Below are 16,701 nucleotides of genomic sequence, written 5' to 3'. Positions count from 1 at the left end.
TTCCAGATCCCACCTGATTGCCATACATTGTTTACCTCGACTTCTCTGGTGTATAAGAAGGGTTTAAGAACCAGATTGCCTTGAGACCTTGCACAATTCCCTAAATAATTGGCGTACTATTTTATCTTCACAGCGCCTATACAGATCAGTTTATGAAAAGAACAAGATGAAAATCCACATCGTGCCTGACATGGTAGAGATGGTTACTGCTAAGGATTCTCAGAAGAAAGTCAGTGAGATTGATTACCGCCTACACCTCCATGAGTGGATTTGCCACCCTGACTTGCAAGTCAACAGCCACGTCAGGAAAGTCACAGATCAGATCAGCGACGTAAGCCCACTGCTTGTGAAGGTCCCCCTCGCTGGCTCCACATGCCCATCCTGAGGGGAAGCAGACCCACCTGCGTCTGTACCCTGGCCTTCTTCCAGCGTTGTTGTCCTCTGTACCTGTGGGTCTGTCCCTGGAAGCAGGGCCCTGTGTGCCAGTGTTTTCAGGGCACCCTCAGCCTCATTGCATAACACCTTTTGAATTTCATTCCATAAAGTCATCCCCGGCCCACAGGGTGTCCGTGTTTTTGGTGTTTGAGTTACAGTCAGTTTCTTTTTTCTGATTCCCTCTATCCACCGCAATCCTTTAGATTGTATACAAGGATGACCTCAACTGGCTAAAGGGCATTGGATGCTATGTCTGGGACACTCCTGAAATTCTTCACGCCAAGCATGCTTATGATCTACGTAACGATGTGAGTTTGCCCTATCTTATGGGGTTTTTTAAAAAGTATATTTTCTTTTCTACATAGTCTAAGTCAAAGGGAGAGTTATGGACATTGTCACAGACCAGCTATGTCTTAAATGATGTTGAGGATGGCTGAGCTGGAGAAGGATGCTAAGGAGCAGAGAACGGTCGTTTCTTGGAATGCACGTAGCTTTCCTATTAAACAACACGGTCAAGCTGTCCTGCTGTCCTTCCCTGGCACCTCTCTCTACACTTGGACTATTTCAGATCTATCAAGCATGTGATTCTCATATTAGGGAAATCTTACTTGTGAGGTGTTTGTGATGCTGTAGACAGGATCTATTTAAAAAGAGAATTTGCTGAGCAAATTAACACTGTAATCAAGATTTCAGTAAAAAAAGCTTAAATGTTCCTAGAAGAGCAGCTGTCAAGCCTGCTAGAAGGCTCTAGAAGCTCCATAGGACTATAAGCATCCATTATGCAGATTGTCATAAAATTCAAATGCCTCCTGGTCAATTGAATAAGTGCTAATGAAAGTAAATGTCATGAGCTTTAATAGCAACCAAACCCTCCATGAAAGCAACAATTTCTAGAACCGTGAATGGTCTAACACGGGCTTCTTTTATTCCTCTTGGCAGATAAAGTACAAATCTCACGCACAGAAGACCAGGAATGACTACAAGTTGGTCACAGACACTCCAGTCTACTGTGCAGGCTGTGAAAAGTGGAAAACAACTGAGTGATGTAAGTGCCCGAGGGGAAGTCGTGTGGACAGTAATAAACATGGGGCCACCACTCAAGCAGACATGGCAAAAAAAAAAAAAAAAAAAAAGGCTTTTTCTAACTGGGAGACCAGAGTTAGTGCCTTAGAAAGTTACTTATGGTTCTGCTCGTATTTCCTAAAACCCAGTGTGCTCAATCAGTTCCCTGGGTGAAGGTAGAAATGATATAACTCTATGGAATACTCAGTGTTTTAGAGCTTTTTGCTTTAAAGCTGCTTTTTGAGGCCTCGTATCAAGAGCGGCAGTTGTGTCTTGCTGGGTCAGCCTTCTGGAAAATTAGAGCTGGTCGTAGCAGGATGAGGGAGGGGGCAGGCCACGTGGTGAGCGGTGTGGGTGCCGTGGGGCCCCTCGTCTGCGGTCTGAGCAGGCCCGGTGCCCAAGCCTTGGCCACACACCGTACCCACTATCTGATGTGGGGGGCAGAGCCAGCACACAGCTGCTCTTTTTTTTTCTTTTCACTAACCCCGCAAATTAATAAGTAAATATCAAATCCCACCAGCGAGTTAGAATGTAAAAACCCATTGTTTTGAAACTTAGAGCCCTAAGATAGCCCCTGTTCCCTCCCTATGCTGAGCCATGTCCTCTGCTTCCCTCTCGCTGTGGGGTGCACACGCCACTTGCAAGCCTGTTGACAAGAAATGATGGATCAGTTGTTTAGGCAAAGGGAAACCTTCCTTCCTTTCTTGAAGAGAGACTTAGGTTTCCATTTACTTCTTTCCAATGATGCTGCTGCGATCAGAATCAGCTGACCCCTCTTCTGTCTGACACAGGCCGTCTACCACCATGACTACGTGCACAGTGTCAGAGGCAAAGTGGCTCCAACTACGAAAACTGTGGACCTGGACCGGGCCCTTCATGCACACAAGCTCCAGAGTGAGGTGAGCAGTGAGAACCCAGTGCAGGGGCCAGCAGAAATCCAAGGGGCCTCCGAGGGCCAGGCCACTGGCTTCTGCAGAACCCTCCTTGGCTTGGGCTTTATCTCCGCCTGACCTTTTCAGTTGTCAATGCTATTCCATTCACCTGAGTTAAAAAACAAAGAAAAAACCCAAACAGTACACTGTCTTCCCTCCTGGTTGGTGGGATCCTTACACCACGCAAGCAATGGGCATTCTTAGAGCAAAATTGCGTTTACGTTTACTAGATACAAGGAAGAAAGAAAGCCAACCTGCCTCAAACAACTTAAAACCAAAATGACAAAGATAAGGCACATGATCATAAGGGACTACTAATAGTAAGAGAAAGGGCTAGAAATTATTGTTGGAATTCAGAAGAGAAAGACACTGGATTCCACTCACGTATTTAATATCCCTTTTGGGTGTTACCTGGTCAGGCTACTTTGGTCTCAGTCTTTGATGTCACTCTCCTATAGTGAATGTTGAAAGACATTTGGTCTCTGATATCTCTGATACTATTCTTACTCCTGGAGCTCCCCGAAAAGACAGGCTATTTAGGATCACGGTCACAAACTCCTTTCCTCCATCTGCCAGGGATCAGAGAATCATGACCTCTTCATGGCCTGACACTGTGTTTATGGGAGGGATGGGATGGGGTTCCAGGGATGTGCCTTATCATTACGAGTGTCTCCGGGACTGGTGATGATGTGAATGACACCTAAGGGTTCACGACACCGGCTGCACTGACTGCCTGTTCTCTCTACTTCTCCCATTTTCTTGCTAGATTCCACGCAGCTAGTTGGGCATACATTCAAAACATAGAAGAATTATTTCTTATGGGCCCCTTCACTCCTCGCTCGCTCGCTCTCTTTTTTAAGATTTTATTTATTCATGAGAGACACAGGCAGAGGGAGAAGCAGGCTCCCTGCAGGGACCCCATTGGGGACCCAATCCCAGGACCCGGGGTCACGCCCTGAGCGCAGGCACCTGTCTCTGTTGAAGCAGGGGGTCAAGGATGATGCATTCATTGCCGGGCCCTTTGAACTCCCTGACTTCTTGTGACATCGGCCTGGTAGACGAGGACACGTGGCATCTTGACCAAAAGCCTGGAGTGGGCTGCATGCAGTGTGTTTGACTCGATGAGTCCTGGCACAGCCTAACCCCTTGCTCTCCATAGGGCCTGTACCGCGGTGCCGGCCGGCGCACCCTTCCCACGGGATACCGGCTCCCCGGCGACACGGTGGCCTTCCAGCACGCCAAGGACAAGCGCTACCAGAGCAGTTATGTGAGTGCCTCCCCACACCCGAGGCCTGCCGGGGGAGGGGCATTGACCTGGACCCCTGGGGGTGGGGAGCAGGGGGGCAGGCCCGTGCTGAGCATGCCCCCCCACCACGTACCTGGTGTGTGGCCATTGCAGCGCCTCTGCCTCCGTTAGCGCACAAGCATCCCAGTGACTCCAGGCACCCCATGGGCAGTGGCAGTGGCCTGGGGAGAGGGGATGTCTCGTGTGTCCCTTGGGCAGACGGGATGTCTCGTGTGTCCCTTGGGCAGACGGGGTTCTTTGCGGACCGGCTGGCTCCAATGCTGGCCCCACAGTGCACCCTCCGCTGCTGAGCAGAAAGCTGGGGGCGAAGGGGCTCCCGCCACTTGCGGGGATGCTGGGGATGCTCGGGAGCCCCACACAGGGGCAGAGTGGGGGGAAGCTGCATGCAGCCCGCAGAACCATTAGCTCTCTTCTGCCTTTGGAGTCCTGGGAACCAAGCCTGCCGGCGGCCAGCAGACAAACCCAGAGGCCCAAACTCACGGTCTCCAAATCAGACACTTGCAGATAAAACCACCTAATGTGTCATTTTTTCTGGTAAATCCATCTGGAAAGGTACTTGTCGGCCTCAGAAATAGCTGCTCCTCTCCCTTGCAGGTCCTAACTTCCCAGCTGTGCTGGGACTAAAAACACAGGCTTTCCCTTGTATTTTTCATAGCTGCCTGCAAGCAGGTTCATCTAGGCAACACTGAATTTTATTCCTCTCTGCACCTGACTTTATTAGCCAAGAAAATAATTGTCAAGGTCCTGATTACTAGTGACCTTTTGTCCACGACTTTTCCTTGTACTTAATACTTGGAGAGTGATTTTCAAATGAAAGCAGCAGCTCCTTTCTGTGTGAGGAATGTACAGCTACTCTTTGTGACCCGGCAGCGAACTCATTCTGACTCTGCCTTCCCAGTTCAAGTACAAAGAAGTGTATGAACACATCAAGGCAAACGGATACACGCTTGGCCCCAAAGACGTCCCATTTGTCCATGTCCGGAGGGTGAACAATGTTACCAGTGAGGTACAGTGAATGTTGTTGATTCTGGGGGGGGGCGTGTTGAGTTTCAAAGGCCACGGCTTTGTACTATATCTTAGAAATTTCTGCATCAGCAAGGAATGAGAGGGTCCTTTTTGTTACCATTTTGATGTTTGTATCCATCGGTGACATTTTTCTGTATTTGGTAATGCCATTGTCGATCCCAATTCATAGATTATGATGCAAATTAATTCCTTTTTTGAGATTCGCTATTAAAAAATCATTAATGAATTTGCATTTCAGTCTGATTCGTGACCCTGGTTTTCTATATAAATGGTTGGTCTGTATATCTGACCCTATCCAACCATCTGATAGAATGTGGAAGACTTTATGCTCAGAATTCTTCACCTAAGTAAAATAAGTACCATTTTCTTTTTTTTCCCTAATCTCAGTCACTTTCTTTATCCTTAATTGCTCCTCATGGCTCTTTATGTAGAATATTTGATTATTGATTAGTCAACAGATGCCCTCATCTTCCCATGCTAAATACCTGCAATGGTTTTTCTTCCAACGTAGAGATTGTATCGACAACTGTACCACAAACTGAAAGACAAGATTCACACAACTCCCGATACACCTGAAATCCGCCAAGTCAAGAAGACACAAGAGGCTGTCAGTGAGGTGAGTATTTTCTTAAGAGAGAGAGGGCAGGCCGTGGAACCCCAGGAGGAATGTCAGCCATGTGGTCTCTGATGTTTGTGTTTTGGGGCACTTTTTTTAGTTGATCTACAAATCAGACTTCTTCAAGATGCAAGGCCACATGATCTCACTGCCTTACACACCCCAAGTGATCCATTGCCGCTACGTGGGAGACATCACCAGTGATGTAAGCATCTCATCTGAGTCTTTCTAAAAAGCTCTTACCAAGGGGCTGTCCACATGTAAGCCAACCGTGGTCTTTGAACAGCCTTCTGCATTGAGTACTTCTACACTGGGTGTACAGCTTGGAGGTGAAATTGTGTGGAAACAGGACCCCGCATTTCTCCAACTATGGAAACAGTAGTAAGAAGAACATTTAGGAATTACAAGAATTGCTGACCGCCACTCTAAATTCAACACTGAACCATTACCAGCCCCTCACCCGACCTGGTCTCGTCCTGGGTCCCATTTAGTGTCTTCTCCTGCTCATCCCCACTCCCATCCTCCTTGGCAACTTCCTCCTCCCATGTTTGTTTCTCCTTAAATGTTTCCATCTCCTGAAAGACCACTCCGTTCAATCCATGCTTTCCTCCCATCAATATAATAACAAATAGCAGTATTTTCCTTAGCTCAGTATTAGAGATTAAATTTAAAAATCTGTGATTCATTTGAGTGCTAGCCAACTAAGAATATAGGGTGGACATGTTCAACCAAAATGAAACCTATATCAACATGAAGGTCTCACTACTCTATCTTATTGGTTCCTGGTTTGCATTTACTCATGGCCAGATATATTTCTGTTTCTGCCACACAGATTAAATATAAAGAGGACTTGCAGATCCTCAGGGGACTGGGCTGCTTCCTGTATGACACTCCCGACATGGTCCGCTCCCGGCACCTGCGCAAGCTCTGGGTGAGTGCACATCTTCACGACACATAGCTACCGTGACACAGCTTCCATACGTCACGTCACTAGCCTCAATATAACTCTTTAAATGACTGATGAACTTGTGCTTCTGTTTGTTTTTTTTCTTTAAGTCTAACTACCTGTACACTGATAAGGCGAGGAAGATGCGAGATAAATACAAAGTGGTGCTTGACACTCCAGAATACAGAAAAGTGCAGGAACTGAAGACACATCTGAGTGAGGTAAGGATGCTGAACCTGTCACTGCAAGTGACTTACTCCTCTGCTGACTGTTTTATAGGCAACTGCACTCAGAAAAAAAAAAAAATCTCCCCTCCGATTTAATTATGGAGTGGCTACCGTGTCTAAGCAAGTCAATTGACCTCATTTTGCCTCAGTTTACTTATTTTGTTCCCTTTTGATAAGGATGTTGGTACTTGAATACCTGTGACTGGAGCTGCTGAGAGTTGATTTTATAAATTGGAAAGGCCTGTGTTACACTATTGTTGTGGTCTCCAAACCAAATTTATTTCAAAACTTGCTCTTTTAATCCCTATCAGAAACCCTAACCTTGGTGGTGCCATTTGAAAAGTCTTTAATGGATCCCTGCTCTGCGGCCCACTGAACAAATTCTGAACTATTTTGTTTCATTTTCAGTTGGCCCTGAGGCTTCCAGTCTATCACAGCTAGTTGGGTATAGATCTCGTGCTCTCCCCTCCGTTCCTCGTTGCTTGAGGGTTGGACCCCGTCTTATTTAGATGTATGTCCCATAGTGCCTTGGCTGTAACAGATGTCCATGTTAGCCAGGGATTAAATGTGCTTTGTAAAGATAAGGGCGTTCCACAAATGTAAATGGTTTTCTTATTATAGATGAGTTGGCCATTCTCATTCAACTCGATTTGTCATGTAGCTTCATCAGACTTCACTGAGCGAAGCCACACATTGGCAGTCCGGCCACTTCATTGACTCCCCATCTTCAATAGTTTTAGTGGCTGCTAACTGGGAATCACATACGCTCTTAGACTTAGAGATGTCCTGGCAAACCAAAGGTTGCCCGCAATGAGGGGGTGGGGGTGTGCAGCTTCCTACACTCCTAGTGAGCTAGCGGTAGAGGATGATAAGTTCCTTAGCTTTTATAAATGCTAAATTGAGCCCATTTGCTTTGCTGAAAGCTTACCTGTGTCACTTCCCCTGGCACCAGCACTTAGCCCGGAATGCCTAGGTTCTTGTATCTCAGCAAAGTGCTTCTCTGCACTGGCCATATATTAGAACCACCTGGGAAATATTTCTAAACTCCCCTTGAGTGGGCTCTGACTCCCCAGCCTCACAGCAGACTTTCTGATTCTGTGTGTAAGGCATCTGCATGCTTTTAGCTGCTCCATAATGATTCTAATAATGATTCTAATATGCAGCCAGTGTTGGAAACCACTGCTTTAAGTAGCACGCCTGTCCTCCAGCTACCACGTGGTAAAACATTATATGGTAACTTGCGATGGTTATTGCTGTCTCTGAAATACATCTATTTTTCTTGGCTATTTGGATTCAGAATTATCTAAAACTTTAATTTCTCCTTTTCCCAATTCCTGTTAGGATTTTGTGTGTCTTGTGCATCAACATTGAGGAAGAATAGCTATTCTTTAGTAATTCATTTTCTCCCACACTTGCCTCACTGGAACAATGATGTGAGCATGATAAAATACTGATCCACCTCCTCTATTTTTTAAAAGACTTTGAGAGGATTGGTATTCATTCTTTGAATGTTTGGTAGAATTCAGCAATGAAGCCTTCTGATCTTGGACTCCTATTTGTTAGGAGGTTTTTGATTATTGATTCAGTCTTCTTACTAGTAATTGGTCTGTTTAGATTTTCTGTTTCACCATAATTCAGTGTTGACATGGGCAGCCTGGTGGCTCAGCAGTTTAGCACCTGACTTCAGCCCAGGGCGTGATCCTGGAAACCCGGGACTGAGTCCCACGTCGGGCTCCCTGCATGGAGCCTGCTTCTCCCTTTGCCTGTGTCTCTGCCCACCCCTCTGTCTCTCATGAATAAATAAATCTTTAAAAAAAAATTCAGTGTTGGCATGTTGTATGCCTCTAGGAATTTATCTTTTTCTTCCAAGTTGTCCAGTTTGTTTAGCACATAATTGTTTATAGGAATCTCTTTGATACTTTGTTTCTGTGGTATCAATTATTACATCTCCTCTTTTATTTCTGATTTTGAGTTCTCTTTTTGTTGGTGAGTCTAGGTCTAGGTTTGTCAATTTTGTTTATCTTTTCAAAGAACCAGCTCTTTCATCAATCTTTTCCATTGTATTTTTAGTTTGTATTTTACTTCTTCCCTGACCTTTATTTCCTTCCTTTCAATAACTTTGGGCTTATTTATTCTTCTTTCTCAAGTTCCTTTAGGTGTAAAGTTGGGCTGTTTTTTGAAAATTTTCTTGTTTTTTGAGGTAGGCATTGTTATAAACTTTCACCTTAGAAGTGCACATCCCATAAGTTTTGGTATGTTACATTTTCATTTGTCTCAAGATTACTTTTTTATTTTTCTTTTGATTTCTTCTTTGACCCATTGTTGTTCAGTATCATACTATTTAATCTCCACATATTTGTGAATTTCCCAATATTCTTCATGTAATTAATTTCTAGTTTTATCTCACTATGATTGGAAAAGATGCATGATAGGATTTCAGGCCTCTTAAATTTATTGAGTCTTGTTTTATGCCTAACATACAATCTGTCTTGGAAAATGTTCCACATACACTTGAAAAGAATGTGTATTCTGATGCTTTTAGATGGAATGTTCTGTAAGTATCTGGTCTACTCTATGGCCAATGTTTCTATGTTGATTTTTCTGTCTGGATAATCTATGCATTGACATAAGTGCAATGATATTAAAGTCTCCAGCTATTATTGTATTGCTATTTCTCTGCCTAGGTCTGTTAATATTTGATTTATGTATCTAGGTGCTTCTGTGTTGGGTGCATATTTATAAATGTTATATCTTTTGTTGAATTGGCTCCTTTATCACTATATAATGCCCATCTTTGTCTCGTACTAAAGTCTATTTTGTCCATATAAGTATAGCTACTCCTCCACCTTTCTTTTGGTTTTCATTTGCATGAAGTATCTTTTTATATCCCTTCACTTCTAGTCTCTGTGTGTCCTTATATATAAAGTGAGTCTCTTGTAAGCAGTGTATAGATAGGTCTTATTTTTTATTTTTTATTTTTTAAAGATTTATTCACCTATTTTAGAGAAAGAGCAAACAAGCAGGAGCAGGAGGGGCAGAGGGAGAGGAGAATCTCAAGCAGTTTCTGGGCCAAGCATGGAACCTGACTCGGGGCTCAATCCCACAACCCCAAAATCATGACCTGAGCTAAACCAAAAGTCAGATGATTAACTGACTTTGCTACCCAGGTGCCCTAGTAGGTTTTGTTCTTTAATCCATTTGGCCACTCTTTTGATTGGGGAATTTAGTATATTTACATTTTAAGTAGTTATTTATATGTATATTCTTAGTGCTATTTTATTGTTTTCTGGCTGTTTGTATAGCCTTTATCTCTTCCTTTCTTCCTCTCTTGCTCTCTTCCTTTCTGGTTTGATTTATTTTACTGGTATGCTTGTATTTCTTTCTTTTCATCTTTTGTATATTTCCTATAGGTTTTTGCTTTATGGTTATCGTGAAGCAACTTCTATAACAGCCTATTTTAAATTGATAACAACTTAAGTTTGATCCCATTGTAAAGCTCAACATTATTTCCCCCAATGTTTTACGTTTTTGATGTCACATTTTACATGTTTTTATTTTGTGTATCCCTTACTTAATTGTAATCAGTTATTTTTGTCTTTTACCTTAATTCACTTTTACCACATATTCACCTTTCCAGTGAGATTTATTCTTCATGTGTGTTCTTATCACTAATTAGCACCCTTTCTTTTCAATTTAAAGAAATCTCTTTAGCATCTCCTGGGGGTTTTTTGCCTTTATTTTTTTTCTTTAACATCCTTTGTAAGGCTGCATTAATGGTGATAAAGTCCTTTTGCTTTTGCTTGTTTAGAAAACTCTCTCTCTCCCTCACTTCTGAATGATAACTTTGCCAAGTAGAGGAGTCTTGGTCAGAAGTTTTTCCTTTCAGCCCTTCGAATGTGTTATGTTACTACCTCTGGTCTGCAAAGTTTCTGCTGCAAAATAGCTGATACTCTTAGGGGGTGGGGGGGGTGTTCTATTGTATGTAACAAGTTTTTTTGGGAGGGTACTTTTAATGGTTTCTTTATGTCTTTAACTTTTAACATTGTAATTAGTATGTGTCTTGGTGTTGATTTCTTTGGGATCCCCTAATTTGGAACTCACTGTGCTTCCTAGATCTGGATGTCTGTTTTCTTCTCCTGGTTAGGGAAATTAGTATTTCAGCCATTATTTTTTCAAATAAGATTTCTATCCCTTTCTCTTTTTCTTTGGGAAGCCCTATGATGCAAATGTTAGTCCATTTGATGCTATCCCACAAGTTTCTAAGGCTATCTTCACTTTTTTTTTTTTCATTCTTTTCTCTTTTGCTGCTCTGATTAGGTGAGCTCCACTGTTTTATCTTCAGGTTAATTGATCCTTTCTTCTGCTTTATCTAATTTTCTATTGAAACCCTCTAGTGTATTTTTCAGCTCAGTTTTTGTATTCTTCAGCTTTGTGACTTCAATTTTATATTTTCCATCTTTTTGTTGACATTCTCACTGCGTTCGTTCATTCTTATTTCCAGTTTGGTGAGTATCTTTATTACTATTACCTTAAACTCTTTATCAAGTAAACCATCTCCATTTTATTAAGGTTTTTTCCCTGAGTTTTATCTTGTTCTTTCATTTGGAACATATTCCTCTGTTTCTTCATTTTGCTTGACTCTCTGTGTTAATTTCTATATAATAAATGAAACAACCATCTTTCCAGTCTTGAAGGAATGGCTTCATGAAGGAGGTGGAGCTTGTTGTTCAACCCTGTCTCATCTGTTGGTTGTCATTCAAACCTTCATGCTTGTGTAAGCAACCTGTTATATTTTTAATAGCTCCGAATAGTCGAGGATTTGCCAAGACCATGCAGTGTACCAAAAGGGAGGATCTCAGCACCTACATTTGGGCTGACTGGAGGCCAAACCCTCAGGCATCAGCTTTTAAATGTATGCAAATACAATCATAAGGCAATACAAGCATAAAACCTGCTGATCACCAGAACCAGGCAATCTGGAGGTGTCCTCTGGCTGGAAGTCATAGAAATCAGGACTCCAAACAAGTGTAAAAGTTCTTTTCTGGGTGAAACCAGCAAGCTGGAGCAAGGCAAAGTTAGAGCACCAAGATGACATCTACAACCTATGTTCCTTGTTAGCAGCTCTATAGACCACTAGATGTGTGTCAGACCTAAGGCCTTACCCCTCAGGCCAAAGATCTAGGACAAGAAAAGAGGCCTCCTTCTCAGAAAGACTGGGAATATGCCCCAGTCTGCTGTCTGTGCAGTGCCTTTGGGGTGGAAGCCTACTAAGAACTGTCCTTCCAATTGCCATAGTCCTGTGGAACCCAGGAATACAAGCCCCCCAGGCTACCAGTGGCAGTCAGTCAAGGGGTATCCCCTTTGGCAGCTGCAAAAACCAAGGACCAGGTGTGTATAAAGCTTCCTTCCAGGATATATTGGCACTCTGAAGCACAGCAGAGGGCTAAAGACGAAGATAGAATATGCCCTCTAAATTCTCTGAAAAGGATTATTATAGTCAGCCCCAAGATGCATTTTTAATTAGAAGCCTGCCCTTCAAGCTGCAGTCACAATGATTAGCTAACAAGCCTCCTTTACAGAAAGACTGAACTCCTGAGTCTGTTGTCTTTTGCTATGTCCTGGGAGTGGTTGCTATTTAAGAACTCTTTCTCCATTGGTTACAGTCTTATGAGACCCACAAGAGTAAGCCCTACCAGCCTACCACCAGGAGTGTCTCCTGGTTACAATTTTAAAAATCAGACTCCCAGACGGGGCTATGAGCTCCTTTCTGGGTGTTCTTTGTTATAAGAGTCTCATGGGATCAGGAGCACAAGCTCCCTTGACCTTCAGAGCCAAGTGACGAAGAAGTGTCCTATTGGTGGCAGCCACAAATATCAGAATGAATAAAAGTTTGCCCTTTGTGACAACTTGAATGGACCTCAAGGGCAATGTGAGTCACATTATGCAATGTGAAATATGCAGACAGAAAAAGACAAATATCATATGACCTTTCTCATATGTGGAATTAGAATTATTTCTAAGCATTAAGATACGATTAGATCTGAGCTTTAAGAAAATCTTCTCATACTTGTGAAAGATGAATGAGTGGTACAATGGAGGAGGTGTTTTAGGAGGCTCTTGAAGATGTGTTGAGAAGAAATGATATAGGAGGCTGAACTTAAGGCAGTATCTTCAAAAAAGGAGAAGGTGGGTCAGACTTAAAGGCTGTCACAAAGTTAGGAGCCCAGAATTCATGATCATTTGTTGTGGGAATTAGGGAAATGTCTAGGATGACTCCCCCAAGTGTCTGGCCTGCATGACAAGGAGATCAAGGAGTCATTTAGCAAAGTAGAGAAAATAGATAAAGAAGCAGATTTGGGCTGGAGATGGAGATAGTATAAAAAATTCTGCAATGAACATAGTTAAGTTCAGAACATTGTTGAAAATGTGGGTCTGACTTAGGAGAAACACTGGATATATACATTTGGAAATCCTCCATCTCAAATTAATGATTGAGGTCATAGGAACAGACGAGATTACCCAAGGAGGACATATAGGGTAAAAGTAAGCCAACCCTGACTCCAGCTAGTAGCAACCTTGGGGAAGGGTAGAACCATAGATTGGAGGAGTGCCTAGAAAGGCCACTTAGGAGAGAGCACCAGGATGGGAAGCAGGGAAGAACATTTCCAGGAATGAAACAGCCGAGCAGTTTCAGTTGCTACAGAGAACCATTCTTGCATTTGGCCATTGTGAAGTTTTTGGCGGTCCTAAGGAGAGTGACTTCATTGGTGTGGTTGTGTGGAAGCCAAACTGTTACCTTGAGAATTAATTAAAGAGAAAAAGAAGAAATACATAGTCGGCTTGGCTGTGAAAGGTAGAAAGAAAATCATTGGTAGAGATTAGAAAAGGCTTAGTGAAGGAAGGGAGCAAAATTTGTTTGCAGATGAAGGACTGAAGAAACAGGAAGGTTGAAGATGTAGAGGGGAAACGTATAATTGCTGGCAGAGGCTCCTAGAATGGAACAAGTGAGAGGAGGACCCAAGAACACAGTAGGAGGCTTGAATTGTGGACAAGCTACAGAATGTCTTAGTTTGATACAAAGGAAAAAGAAAAGGAGGGCTAAGGAAGAAAATGCATTATTGGTTTATTGAGCAGAAGCCAAGACTGCTGCAGTGGGACAAGCCCTGATTTCTTTATGAAGCGTAAAGGCTTCTCTCAGCAGAGACCATAACGTGCCAATAAAGCAGAAATAATGATAATGACTATTTTATGTCCAGCTGGTGTACAGAGCTGCAGGCAAAAAGCAGAAGTCAATCTTCACCTCAGTTCCTGATACTCCTGATCTTTTAAGAGCCAAGCGAGGGCAGAAGCTTCAGAGTCAGGTGAGATTCATCAACAGAGCCTCACAAACCTGCAGCGCTGGCATCACAGTGGGTGGTTATGTATACTTGCCCACTCCAGCCCAGCAACAGATTCTCACACTTCGTTGTCCTTGACGCAGCCTCATGGCCCTTAACTGCAAGCAGTTCTCTTTTGGGCCATCATAACTGTGGCTGTGTTTTACCTAAGCAAGCAATACCACGTCTATTTTTCTAAATTGTCTATGACTTTCGTCATTGGATGAATGGTCTTTGAACCGAACTGCTTGATTCCTTCCGTAGGACCTATCTATTGTTCATGACCACTTTTATGCATTCAGACAAAAAAGGGGGGGAAATGTGTTGAGAGCTTTGTTAGAATCCTCTCATTCTTCCATCGGCATTCTTTATCACGTGGATTTAGATCAGGCCACACTCAACAGTGAGGGTATTGGGTAACTCGGGTGTGTATGTGTGTTTCCAAATGTGAAACAGAAACAAATGAAAAGAAATACATATCATAAATAAAAAAGCAGGACAAAGACAAGTAGACACTCCGATTTAAGGGTTAGAAATGAATGAAAATGACTGAATTCTAAATAATAAATGTTTTGTCTCTATAACATCTGATCCCTATTCTCTGATCATTTAGTATCTTTATGTTGAACTTGCCACCAAAGAGAGACCCCACCATCATGCTGGGAACCAGACCAAAGCCCTGAAACATGCTAAAGACGTAAAGGATATGGTCAGTGAGGTAAGTTGGGAATTTGGCACCAAGGTACACTGGGTTAAAGAAAAAAAATATTGGTGTGCCCAGGTGGCTCAGTTAGTTAAATGGCCAGCTCTTGAATTCAGCTCAGGTCATGATCTCAGGGTCATGTGAGCAAGCCTTATGTCAGGCTCACAGGGAATCTACTTGAGATTCTGTTTCTCTCCCTCTGCCCCTTTCTGCATACACACTCTCTTAAACTAAATCATTAAAAAAGAAGAAGAAAAAGTCTTTCCTTAAAAACTTCCCTTGCTGCTCAGAGAGCTCATTTCTATTATTATGCTCAGCAGCATCAAAACACAGGTTAAGCTATTTTGGTATCGAGCCCGATATACTATGTCCCCAGGCTACGACAAGTGACATTTATTCCTATGAATAAATAAATTCCTGGTTGTGAATTGGGAGGAATGAAGACATTGAACTTAAGTTTGTTTCTTTTTTCTGTCTTTATTTCTTAGACAAAGTACAAGATTCAATATGAAAAAATGAAGGACAAGTATACTCCCATTCCAGACACGCCAGTCCTCATCAGAGCCAAGAAGGCTTACTGGAACGCCAGTGATGTATGCACCCCTTTTCTCTTTCTTCTGTTGTGATAGGGACAGCCGAGGTTGTAGTACGTAAGAAACAAAAGATATTACAGTCCTCCACAGTTCAACGACCTGGTCCACAACATGGATCGTGAAAACAACAACACTGAAATAACAAAAGGCACCAACAGTATCAGTCAGGCACAGGAGCCAAGAATAATGCTAAGCGATGCTAAAAGCCTGTTGTTTTTCTCATGGGTCCTCTTAACAAAACTATGACCCCTTCTTATAATTCCTTGGTAGCATTTGCTAGGGATACTTGAGAAGTAATTGCTACTTATCCATAAAGTCATGGTCTTGGAGTCAGCCAAACATGGTTTCAAATCCTGTTATTGTCACCTGCCCACTATGACACTATACAATTTATTTAATATCTCTGAGACTCTGTTTTCTTATATGTGGACTGTGGATAAGAATTACGATAATTCAATTAGATGGAACAAGATAAAATATATAACATTCCTGGCACAGTGCTGGGCTCCTAGTGGACACTCAGAAAATGTTTGTTTCCTTTCTTCTCTTGACCACCTAAATCATGAGAATGACACATTGGTTAGAATCAGGAGGGGACAGGCTTTCATCTCCCATAACACATGATCAAGGATGCATCTGGCTTTTAATGATAATGAGATTACCTGTTAGTAAAGATATGAAACTAGAGGAGCCTGTGTGGCTCAGGTCATAATTTCATAGGTCATCAAGCCCTGAGTCAGGCTTCCTGCTCAGTGGGGAGTCTACTTCTCTCTCTCTCCCTCTGCTCAAGCTCTCTCTCTCTCTCTCTCTCTCTCGTTCTCTCAAATAAATAATATCTTTAAAAACATGTGAAATTAATCAATTCAGGGTAGGCAATCAGTTCTTAGCCCACCTTAGCAGTTCAGAGCCCACCTGCAGATGCACTACACCCATTACCAGAACTGGAATCCCTAGAGGACTGGCTGCACACTGGGACTTAAACTCAGCCCAAAGCCAAATCAATGTCTCATAACCCCCCAATTTAAGAACACTGCTCTAGGATTTCAAGGCATCTTAAAGTCATTATGGTGATCTCTAAAGAGAAATGTGAATTGAAACAGCAGAATTCAAATAGCATCTCAGTTCCATAATTTTCATTTGGAGCTGAAAGGAGTCTGCTAGTTGGACTAGCACCTTATCCCCTGACCCTGTGAGATATGTAGATCCCACCCCTGGTGTCTAGTGGTGTGAGATCCAATGGGCTGAGCACATAGTGCTGGCATCTCCCGAAACATCCAAGGTAGTTAGCATGCTCTTTCCTAAATGTATAATGCGCATGTGTGCTGCTCAGTGCTGCACTGTACCAACACACCAAGACACTGGTTTCCTACTGTTGGGGGCCAGGGGCAGACCATTTTGCTTAAAATATAAGCTGAGAGAGTTGTATACTACCCTCAAAGTCCATCCCCTAGGATATTTTTAGTCTTCTTGTGACATCCC

The 16,701-nt window shown here is 42.8% G+C and overlaps 1 protein-coding gene across 1 annotated transcript in view; it reads left to right on the top strand.

The window, feature by feature from the left end:
* Positions 1-16,701, top strand: part of NEB (nebulin) — a 200,923-nt gene that overhangs the window by 137,271 nt on the left and 46,951 nt on the right. Inside the window, 14 exon segments of the mRNA XM_049097113.1 lie at positions 134-331; positions 639-743; positions 1,375-1,443; positions 1,445-1,480; positions 2,289-2,396; positions 3,589-3,696; positions 4,634-4,741; positions 5,273-5,377; positions 5,478-5,582; positions 6,210-6,308; positions 6,434-6,544; positions 13,807-13,911; positions 14,540-14,644; positions 15,118-15,222. Of these exon segments, the coding sequence (XP_048953070.1) occupies positions 134-331; positions 639-743; positions 1,375-1,443; positions 1,445-1,480; positions 2,289-2,396; positions 3,589-3,696; positions 4,634-4,741; positions 5,273-5,377; positions 5,478-5,582; positions 6,210-6,308; positions 6,434-6,544; positions 13,807-13,911; positions 14,540-14,644; positions 15,118-15,222 (1,467 nt within the window).

The sequence above is a fragment of the Canis lupus genome, chromosome 19, assembly GCF_003254725.2.
Source record: "Canis lupus dingo isolate Sandy chromosome 19, ASM325472v2, whole genome shotgun sequence".
Lineage (NCBI taxonomy): Eukaryota > Metazoa > Chordata > Mammalia > Carnivora > Canidae > Canis > Canis lupus.
The sequence above is the reverse complement of the archived record's forward strand: the minus strand, read 5'-3'. Positions and strand labels throughout refer to the sequence as shown.